The sequence below is a fragment of the Eurytemora carolleeae genome, unplaced genomic scaffold (assembly GCF_000591075.1).
Source record: "Eurytemora carolleeae unplaced genomic scaffold, Eaff_2.0 scaffold2074, whole genome shotgun sequence".
Classification (NCBI taxonomy): Eukaryota; Metazoa; Arthropoda; class Copepoda; order Calanoida; family Temoridae; genus Eurytemora; species Eurytemora carolleeae.
In genome coordinates this window covers 3,268-14,815 of record NW_019397962.1, presented here as the reverse complement: position 1 = coordinate 14,815, position 11,548 = coordinate 3,268, and the positions used below count along the sequence as shown (strand labels likewise).

Below are 11,548 nucleotides of genomic sequence, written 5' to 3'. Positions count from 1 at the left end.
CTAGGAGTCCCTTTAAATACTCTCATCTTGGAGTCCCTTTAAATACCTTAGCCAGGAGTCCCTTTAAATACCCTCAGCTAGGAGTCCCTTTAAATACCCTCAGCTAGGAGTCCCTTTAAATACCCTCAGCTAGGAGTCCCTTTAAATACCCTCAGCTAGGAGTCCCATTAAATACCTTAGCCAGGAGTCCCTTTCAACACTCTCAGCTAGGAGTCCCTTTGACTATCCTCAGCTAGGAGTGCCTTTAAATACCCTTAGCTAGGAGTCCCTTTAAATACCCTCAGCTAGGAGTCCCTTTAAATACCCTCAGCTAGGAGTCCCATTAAATACCTTAGCCAGGAGTCCCTTTCAACACTCTCAGCTAGGAGTCCCTTTGACTATCCTCAGCTAGGAGTGCCTTTAAATACCCTTAGCTAGGAGTGCCTTTAAATACCCTTAGCTAGGAGTCCCTTTAAATACCCTCAGCTAGGAGTCCTTTTAAATATCCTCAGCTAGGAGTCCTTTTAAATATCCTCAGCTAGGAGTCCCTTTAAATACCCTCAGCTAGGAGTCCTTTTAAATATACCCATCTAGAACGCTCTTTAAGTTTTTCTATCTTTAAATCCCTTTAATTGTCTCTGTTTCTGTAGCAAAATCACGGGATTTCTGAAATTTTCAAAAATCTTGATAATTTTTGTTTATGATTGTTTGTGCTGTAAATAATGAAGAATATATATTACTTACAGTGAGACCTATACAATTTTGGAATAGAAAGATGATCTTTAGTTTAAAGTTTTGATTTAAAATAGTCCAATAATAATGTGAACACACCCAAGGGTTCCCCCTTGGGTGTATAGTATCGTATATAGTAAAACTATTTGCATTGTAACACCATAAAATACACATAAGTATTGCTATAAAGTCGTATTCCTATTTCAGAGTTGTCTAGGGTTATCACTGTATATACGACGACGACTGTACACAAAATATTGCTTGTTTTATGGGTCTGACTGCATGCGATTAATGAAAACAAAAGAATTAAATGTTTCTAGAGGAAGAACTGGGACAGGAACCAGACCAAGTTTAAAGAAGAGATCTCCATCCCCTGTAGTTACAGGCAAAGTTTCCTCCTTCAGGTAACTACTAGTTTAAATCCCTATATCTTTGCATCTGATGATGGAAACCTTTGATATTTCGATGTTAGCAATCATTTTGTTTTCAGAAAAAGTTAAAGAGTACCGTTTGGGTCACTTGAAATTCTTAAACTAGTTTTATAGTTCAATTCTTTAATCATATTTTTTTGGAATTAAGAAAGAAAATATTCGAAATATTATAGATAAGACAAGAAACGCTGAAAAAGATATTTAAATTTTTTTCTTTCTCATTGTTTTATTGTTTAATAATTTTCTAAGCTGCAAACCTTCGAGCACACTCACAGTGTAAAAGTAAACCCTAAAAGTTTAATGTTAAATCTTTAAAGTAGTACTGAGTGGTATGATTATTGATTATTGAGAAATGATTGAACTAGGTACTGGAAGTCAAACTATTTCTCTTTCTCAAATAACTAGTTCAACTACATAAATAAACCGGAATTATTTATTAATTAAGATTGAAGACTTGAAGTCGTCTTTGACCTTAAAATAGTTTGCGGCATTCAGTTAGCAAAATTATCTTATGAAATAATGATCACAAAATAGCCGTTGTCCTGACATTTCTAAAATGTGGTCTGTCTTTACTGTGCTTTTATAATTACAGGGTGTCCCAAAAAACATGGGAATTCAGTGACGAATTTGATATCGTCTTTGTTATGAATTAGCATTGTAATACCATAATATAATTATGTCTGCTAGAGTTTAATTTATCAAACTGTAAATGGCTGTAAAGATGTGTCAATAATGTATTCGCAAGATGAACAGTGAAGACGGATAAGTTTACACTGTTTGTATACTGCAATTTTCTTGTTTTACTAAGTACAACCGTATACAGTCAAAACATAAACAAACAAAATGTGAACATAGCAGACGAAACTCGTACAGATTACAGCTTTCTCAGTAGATATCACTTTACTAAATCAAAGAATTATTTGAAAAGACGATATCGAATTCGTCACTGAATTCCCATGTTTATTGGGACACCCTGTATAGTTTCGTTCAGTATTAAACATTTTCATGGTTTTATTTAATAAATAACAATTTTCAAAAGCAAAAGAAATTCAGATCACATTTTACAAATGACAAGACTAGGTTTTTTTAGGACTAGGTTTGAATCCGCTCCGAGTTCCCCCCTCAGTACTGGATCTATACCTAGGAGTAATAAACTTAAACTCAGAGAACCTCATGAGGTTAGTTATCAAATTATGACATGTTTAAAAAGAAATATATTTTCAATTATCTCCTAAATTTCACTGACTTCAATTGTAATTGTTTGATGTTAATTCATTTTCCAAGAATGCATTTTAATCCTGAATTTGCTGGGTATTTTAATCCTGAATTTGCTGGGTATTTTAATCCTGAATTTGCTGGGTATTTTAATCTTGAATTTGCTTGTATTATAATCCTAAATTTGCTGGGTATTTTAATCCTAAATTTGCTGGGTATTTTAATCCTGAATTTGCTGGGTATGTTAATCCTGAATTTGCTGGGTATTTTAATCCTGAATTTGCTGGGTATTTTAATCCTATATTTGCTGGGTATTTTAAATCAAAATGGTATGAGGTCCATTTGTGGTATTTTGCATGACAAATTTAGTTGTGTGCGAAAAAGTTGCAAAATTCTTTTAAAATCTTTTTATTGTCAAATATTTTCTATTCTATTCTGGAAAATCTTTAGTTTATTCAGACTGTTAACTTAACAAAATTCCCATTTGGAAAAGAATTTAGTGACCTTTTCCTTGCAGGTTTTACCAGTTGGTCGAACCTCATCTGTCACCCGGCTTCCAGCTCATTTTATCCCTAGCCCAGGATCAGGATCCAATACCAGGCCTAGTGTTAACAGAACCCACTCACTCAGGTAAATAAAGTTATTTTTGAAAAAGTATGAAAAAGATTATAAAACCTGCCTTTCATGTGCAATTTTTTTATTTTCCCTGGTGGGGGGGGGGGAATGGGTAATTTTTAAAAATACAGTATCATTAATCATATGAATGGGAAAGTTGGAGTATAGAGAGCTTCATCAAAATGCAAAAATTTTGAGAACGACTTGCAATGGGTCAGTTGTTTAATCTTTAAATCGATATATTTAGAAATCCGACTAGTCCCTGCAGTACTGACATAACAAGCGTGGAAGCTGCTGTAGATTATCTTCGGTCAACTTTACCTAGACAACCCAGTAGATCTAACCTAGGTATAATTTAGTAGATTATCTCCGGTCAACTTTACCTAAACAACCTAGTATGGTATAATTTACCTGATGCCATACAAGGTAACCTAGAAGATTTTCTTTGGTCAACTTTACATAGATACATCGATTAGACTGAGATTACTTAAATTTGGCGAACATTATTTTGTGAAAAAAAACACTTTCACTTGAGTGCAAAGATAGGGCAATGTTAGGTACTTTCCCAAAGCTTTTTCCCAAGCGGCAATTTCCCCGGAGAAAATGCATTTGAGAAAATCTCTACGCAGATAGGACTGCGTATTTTAGATTTTTTTAACCGTTCGTCAACGGTTTGTTAAATCACATAACGGACCAACTTTTCAGGTGGCCGTTTGTTTACTAAAAAATTTTTCTTAAAATTATATCATTATTTGAACGGCGTTACCGGTCAATATTTCAGAAAATTTGAACGGCGTCAACTGTATAAATTATTGTTAAATATCGCCTAATATTACTCGGACAATTATCCATAATGGTACCCTTAACACTGTAGAATAGGAAGACGATATTTAACGGCGTCAACTGTATAAATTATTGTTAAATATCGCCTAATATTACTCGGACAATTATCCATTATCCTTAACACTGTAGAATAGGAAGACGATATTTTAGCAATCTTTGATATTGTCATGAAGCAAATACTTTTACCGTGGTAGGTTAAAAATTAACTGAAATGAGTTTGTATAAACATAAGAATTGCAGGGATTTATGTTGATTGGACTAATCAAAAGCATGTCTTGAGTATAAAAGTCGTCTTCCTTTTTTCACCGTTTTATGGTTCCCGCTATATCTGTGAAAACTATGAATTCCAATAAAAATGTTTCTTCTGTTAAGTTGGTCGAAGAATGTACGGTGAACCAGGCTCAACAAATATTGGAGATATGAGGGACAGATCAAACCTACGGACTCCATTCGGACTGAAGAGATAGCTCCACTGCTCCATCCTTCATGTAAACTCAAGATCTTCCTTTAAAGGGACTGTAGACGTAATTTCAACTGATTTCACATTTATAGAACGGGATGTTTAATCCTCAACGGTGCCCTTAACAGCCTTGTATGTTGTATAGATCAAGTATGATTGAGATATCCATATTAATTATTTTCTTTTGTGGTTCCTCAATAGTAGTCACTTGCGGATTTCTACAACCGACACAACTGGGGTAAACTGGTAGAATTTAACATTCTTTAAGAGATAAAAACAATGATACACTTAAACAGAATAAGATTTAAAGGGTTCCGTTGTGAATCGGTCATGTTCCCATTAACTGGAAAGTCACTTAGAATTCCTACACAGTCCCTTTACACTTCCAATATAGTTTTGTTTATGTAAACTTTATATATGAAGAAATATATATATATCAATTTATTAATTTCCGAGAAAATAATTTTTATGAAGACGACATTTACAAAACTTTCAGAAATTTAGAAATCTCGGATCTCAATTATTCTAAGAACATGGTCTGATTTTAACTATCACTGCATCTGTTCTGTTCAATTTTAATTAAGAAATTTAGACCAGGAAGCCCCTCTTTGTTAACAAAAAGTGTACTGCAGTCTGCAGAGCGTAGAATACAGTTTTTGCGAGATGTGCTTATAATCTTACCCATGAGTGACCCGAGGGAGGGTAGACCATTCGGCCATGAGCCCCGCAAAATCTTGTTTGAACCCAAAAGTTAGAAGAACCCTGCCCGATCCCTGCAAAACCCTGTTCAAGACCTGCGAAAGATTGTTCGAGCTCCGCCAAAGACTGCTTTAAAAAACTTTTATTATAAATTGACGAAAAGTAACTATTTTAAGCAATAAACTCTCGTTAATAAAATCAATACGGAATACGGTATTGAAGGAAAAAAATAAGCCTTAAATAAATGATTTACTATCCTTTCTAATTTTCCCCCCCCACATGGGACTACAGAATTAAATGTCGTCTTTATTGTTCACAAGATTTATACCCTTTGGTAAAGGTTGAGTGCTTTATACAGGGTTACCCACAAAGGATGAGAAACGATTGTACGTTTACATTTAGTCATATATTTGGTAGATATATAAACTTTACATTTATTCATATATTTGGTAGATATATATATTTTACATTTATTCATATATTTGGTAGATATATAAATTTACATTTATTCATATATCTGGTAGATATGTAGACTTTACATTTATTCATTTATATTTGGTAGATATATAGACTTTACATTTATTCATATATTTGGTAGATATATAAACTTTACATTTATTCATATATTTGGTAGATATAAATGTAAAAAAAACTTGTATGGAGTTAAAAACTTTTATCCTTTTTACATTCCTTTTTCTTAACCAGGTCGTTTTTAGTTACCCTCCATTTAAAGAGAGGAATGCCAATTCACAACAATACTCTTGAAACCTTAATCTTATAATGTCATTTTTCTAGATTGAAAAGTGTTTAATTTTGTTAATTTCTTCATTGTTTCTCAAGCCACTTTTATAGAAAACCAACAAAAAAGAATCAGTTTTTAAAAATACATGGAAATCTTATTTAGAATTGACCAGACAAAGGTTTTAAAGGTACCATTGTGAATTGGACAAATTAATGGAGTGTCACTTAAAACACGGGCAGCCGTAGTATATTTGAATTTCCGAGCTTATATATTTGGTGGATTTATAAACTTTACATTTATTCATTTATTTGGTAGATATAACTGTAAAAAATTGTATAGAGTTTCTTAACCAGGTTTTTTAGTGATCCTCCATTTAAAGAGAGGAATGCCAATTCACAACAATACTCTTGAGACCTTAATCTCATAACGTCATTTTTCTAGATTGAAAAGTGTTTAATTTTGCTAATTTCTCCATTGTTTCATTATCAAGAAATGCTCAAGCCACTTTTATAGAAAATCAACAAAAAAAAAGAATCAGTTTTTTAAAAATACATGGAAATCTTATTTAGACTTGATCAGACAAAGGTTTTAAAGGTACCATTGTGAATTGGACAAATTAATGGAGTGTCACTTAAAACACGGGCAGCCGTAGTATATTTGAATTTCCGAGCCGGGTCAACCTTTCCGTTCCCAGTTTGTACTGTATCGCCCGGACATTGGGTAAATAAAACAGACCATGCACTTAATAGGACTAAAGCTGGTGCAACAAGGTTGACGCGGTCAGACTTTAGGTTGAATTTACTTTTACTAAAGGGTCAGGGGTGCTTCAAAATTACGACTACACTCCCTTTTAGATTCAATGTAATGTTGGTAGAATTGATCCTATACAGCGCCAATATTTTATCTGTTTTATTTATTTTATCATGTTTTATGTTTACGCCATAAATTTCACTTCTCTGGTCACAAAAGCTTAGTCGTTAATCATTTATACCAGAAAATCGAGGTACCTCTTAGAATACTGAACACTATGAAGGAATCTACTAGAATACTGAACACTATGAAGGAATCTACTAGAATACTGAACAATATGAAGGAATCTACTAGAATACTGAACAATATGAAGGAATCTACTAGAAAATGATCAAAAGGAAGATATTTACTAGAAAACTGATGATCAATATGAAGATATCTTCAGAAAAAGAAAATTGACTGCATAACTGCAACTGTAAATTTTTTTAATAAAAAATCATTAAATAAGCCATTTTAAGACCACATTGTGACATTCAAGGCAGGAGACTTAATTTAAACTTGAGATAGTCAAAGGTTGCAAGCTCTTACTTAAAATTCGTTGAGAATTTTGCCAAGCTTTTCTAATAAATTTAATCTAAAACAAGTTCTTTATCGTTTAACAAAGTAAAATCAAAGGCAAGGTGTTGCGGCACTTCAAAGTTAATCCAGTCTTGAAAATGTCCATGGCAGCATGGATTTATGTGAAGAGTTTCAAGTTATCTTTGCAATCTCATCACGGGCGTATACAGGGGGGGCAGTAGTCCTCTTGCCCCCCCTTGGGCATCCCAGGGAGACCCTACCCCCCTTTGGGATTTACAAGCAAAGGTTGAAATCAAGTGTGATAAGTAAAAAATGATCTTGCACCTACTTGCAAAGGGGCGTCCCCCTGAAAAAGGTGTTAAAAAGTTTTCTTGCCGCTTTGCGCCATCTATTTTTAAATTAAGTTTATCTTACTTTTTCCTTTCATCTAAAATCGCCCTCCCTTCTATATGCATTATGAAGTGTTTGGAACACAAAATCTCACTAGAAGGGGATCATTCATTTGGCGTACAGTCCCGTTTTGCCTCATATAGTCTGTATTTGTACTGTACTGCTTGCCCTGTCTAGTTGAAATTCTGCCCGGTACACGAAATGGACTGGAATGTACCGTGGGAATGTCTTCCCGCAACCCCATGAAAGCCAAGGGGAGATTACATGAGGAAAAGAGGGGTGGGGGAGAAAAAGAGGACGGAGGACTAATAGTCTTCAGAAGACCACTCAGGACTTTAGATAGATAGATAGATAGATAGATAGATAGATAGATAGATAGATAGATAGATAGATAGATAGATAGATAGATAGATAGATAGATAGATAGATAGAGAGGTTTTCTTGAGAAGAATAAACATGTTTTAGATAAGGAGAATGTAATCTAACCAACTAATTTTTCAATCCTCTTACTAAATTTAAACTATTATAGAAGAGCTACAAGGGCACAAAGTCAAGCCAATAATATCGCAAAAACTTCTATCTCGTGGAGTGTGATAGAAGTTATATAATATAAATGATGTGATGTGATGTTATGTGTAGTGGTGAACTTTTTTTAGATATTTCAAACTTAGATTATGTGATCTAACAGAATTCATAGGATATCATGTTGCAAAGATATTGAGATTTACAAATTTGAGTTTGTGACAAAATCTGAATTCCAGAAATATTTCTCTACTTTTGTAGAACAACATTTGCGTGCATTTAATGTTCTTATGAATTACGCATATAGTATTATGCTTAAATGTTGCATTAAAGTGTATATAAAGCGTATATAAAGCGTATATGAAGCGTATATAAAGCGTATATAAAGCGTATATAAAGCGTATATAAAGCGTATATAAAGCGTACATAAAGCGAATATAAAGCATATAAAAACGTGTAAAAAGCATAAATAAAACGTATATAAAGCGTATAAAGCGTAAATAAAACGTATATAACGCGTGTATGAAGCGTATATAAAGCGTATGTAATGCGTATATAATGCGTATATAAAGCGTATGTAAAGTGTATGTAAAGTATATATATAAAGCGTATATAAAGTGTATATAAAGCGTATGTAAAGCGTATATAAAGCGTATATAACGCGTATATAAAGCGAATATGAAGTGTATATAAAGCGTAAATAATGCGTATATAAAGCGTATTTAAAGCGTATATAAAGTGTATATGAAGTGTATATAAAGCGTATGTAATGCGTATATAATGCGTATATAAAGCGTATGTAAAGCGTATATAAAGTATTATATCTGAATAAGGAACTAAAGACCGGAAAAACTCGAACTACTGGTTTTAACTTGTCTATTAACATCTTCACACGAATACCCTGGTTAAACTTTGTAACGGAATATGATTAAAGGGACTGTTTACGTTTATTCATTGACTCTGCACTTATACACTAAAATCGCATGTATAATACACGACGGTACCCTTGGAAATTTTGTCTGAAGAAAAATGCTGCGGATATCGTCGATTTTTATATCTAAAGTTTTTTTTGCATTATTTCGTTCCTATTTCATAAATCCTTGAGAACATATATGTACAAAACATATCATCACTCAATTAACATATCCAAACAAAACATATGAAAACAAAACCTATCAAATCAAAACATATTAAAACAAAACAAATCGCCACAAAACATATGAAGATGCTAAATATATCAAAATACAAAACATATCAAGATACAAAACATATCAAGATACAAAACATATCAAGATACAAAACATATCAAGATACAAAACATATCAAGATACAAAACCTATCAAGATACAAAACATATAAAGATACAAACATATCCACAAACAAATTAAAGTGCAAAACGTATCAAGTTACAAAACATATCAAATACAAAGCATATCAAACCTTAAATCTCTTAGATATAGAAAAAATAGTTTACGAATCTAATTACAAAACATATCCAATGCAAGAAAAAAACATATGTTCACTTTCACAGTCTGGGTGAAACTGTTATGTTTGAGATTTTTTATTGAAATTCTCAAAACTNTGTATTTATGTATTAATGTATTTATGTATTTATGTACTGCAATATGTATAATTGATGCTGTTCATATACAAGACTATAATTGCTAGAATAGAAGCGACCAGTTTCTGTATTTTATCCATTTCAAGATTAGGAAGGGTGCAATTTTAATATTTCTTGCAAATTCATTTTTCTGTTGTTGTATATTTAGCATTTTAGATTAAAACTAAAACTTGATTTTTTGAGATCTTGAGAAAGTTTTAGTTTTTTCTATCTTGATGTTAAAGGTTGCAATCTCCCAACATAGCTCTCTCCCTGATTAGTTTGTATACTTAGAGATTGTAAGTTAAAAAGTTTTTGTAATATTCTCCTATATTATATATTAGAGGAAACCTAGGAGGACAAACTTTTCTAATTAACTTTAAATCAATTTCAATATTAATATTGGCCCTTCGTATCTAATGTGCACACTCTCTATATTTTAAGGATTATGGCTTACTATAGGTGGTTATAATTTGGATGTGATTTTAACGAGATATTTTCCACTAAATTAGTACTTATCTTTACTTTTTGCAGTTGTTCATCATTCTTCAATTTGTGCAGTTGTACATCATTCTTCAATTTGTATAGTTGTCCATCATTCTTCAATTTGTGCAGTTGTCCATCATTCTTCAATTTGTGCAGTTGTCCATCATTTTACAGTTTTGTGCAGGTGTCCATCATTCTTTAACTTTGTCCAGTTGTTCATCATTCTTCAATTTGTGCAGCTGTCCATCATTCTTCAATTTGTGCAGTTGCCCATCATTCTTCAATTTGTGCAACTGTTCGACATTCTACAATTTTGTGCAGTTGTCCATCAGTCTTCAATTTTGTGCAGTTGTTCATCATTCTTCAATTTGTGCAGTTGTCCATCATTCTTCAATTTGTGCTGTTGTCCATCATTCTTCAATTTTGTGTAGTTGTCCATCATTCTTCAATTTGTGCAGTTGTCCATCAGTCTTCAGTTTGTGCAATTGTCCGACATTCTTCAATTTTGTGCAGTTGTCCATGAGTCTTCAATTTGTGCAGTTGTCCATCATTCTTCAATTTGTGCAGTTGTCCATCATTCTTCAATTTTGTGTAGTTGTCCATCATTCTTCAATTTGTGCAATTGTTCCATCATTCTTCAATTTTGTGCAGTTGTCCATCATTCTTCAATTTGTTCGGTTGTCCATCAGTCTTCAATTTGTGCAGTTGTCCATCATTCTTCAATTTGTGTAGTTGTCTATCATTCTTCAATTTTGTGCAGTTGTCCATCATTCTTCAATTTGTGCAGTTGCCCATCATTCTTCAATTTTGTGCAGTTTTCCATCATTCTTCAATTTTGTGCAGTTATCCATCATTCTTCAATTTTGTGCAGTTGTCCATCATTCTTCAATTTGTGCAGCTGTCCATCATTCTTCAATTTGTGCAGTTGTCCATCATTCTTCAATTTTGTGTAGTTGTCCATCATTCTTTAATTTGTGCAGTTGTCCATCAGTCTTCAATTTGTTCAGTTGTCCATCAGTCTTCAGTTTGTAAAATTGTCCGACATTCTTCAATTTTGTGCAGTTGTCCATCAGTCTTCAATTTGTGCAGTTGTCCATCATTCTTCAATTTGTACAGTTGTCCATCATTCTTCAATTTGTGCAGTTGTCCATCATTCTTCAATTTGTGTAGTTTTCATCATTCTTCAATTTTGTGCAGTTCTCCATCATTCTTAAATTTTGTGCAGTTATCCATCAGTCTTCAATTTGTGCAGTTGTCCATCATTCTTCAATTTTGTGCAGTTGTCCATCAGTCTTCAGTTTGTGCAGTTGTCCATCATTATTCAATTTTGTGCAGTTGTCCATCATTCTTCAATTTTGTGCAGTTTTCCATGTCAGTCTTTAGTTTGATTATGGCACTTTCCAAATTTTTTTTATTTCCTGCAAATTTTCTTGTGGGTTGGATGACCTTTGGTGTGGATTGCGCAGTTTTGCAACGAATATAGATTAGGTGTTATCTGTGCTAAC

General features: G+C 33.0%; 1 protein-coding gene across 2 annotated transcripts; it reads left to right on the top strand.

Annotated features, from left to right (window-relative positions):
• The first annotated feature begins 978 nt into the window (after positions 1-978).
• LOC111716466 (uncharacterized) lies at positions 979-4,723 on the top strand. 2 transcript variants are annotated; one of them, XM_023491922.1, is made up of 5 exons: positions 979-1,115; positions 2,233-2,320; positions 2,875-2,987; positions 3,220-3,320; positions 4,188-4,723. In XM_023491922.1, the coding sequence occupies exons 1-5, from the start codon at positions 994-996 to the stop codon at positions 4,280-4,282; spliced, it is 519 nt and encodes a 172-aa protein (XP_023347690.1). In that variant the 5' UTR covers positions 979-993; the 3' UTR covers positions 4,283-4,723. The 2 variants fall into 2 exon arrangements, with proteins under 2 accessions (XP_023347690.1, XP_023347691.1); XM_023491923.1 differs by lacking the exon at positions 979-1,115 and adding an exon at positions 1,652-1,703.
• The last annotated feature ends 6,825 nt before the right edge of the window (positions 4,724-11,548 follow it).

Coding starts and splice junctions, on each gene's coding strand:
- LOC111716466 (XM_023491922.1), top strand. CDS start 994: ATGCGATTAATGAAAACAAAAGAATTAAATGTTTCTAGAGGAAGAACT. Junction 2,988..3,219: donor AACAGAACCCACTCACTCAG/GTAAATAAAGTT, acceptor CGATATATTTAG/AAATCCGACTAGTCCCTGCA. Junction 3,321..4,187: donor ACCCAGTAGATCTAACCTAG/GTATAATTTAGT, acceptor TCTTCTGTTAAG/TTGGTCGAAGAATGTACGGT.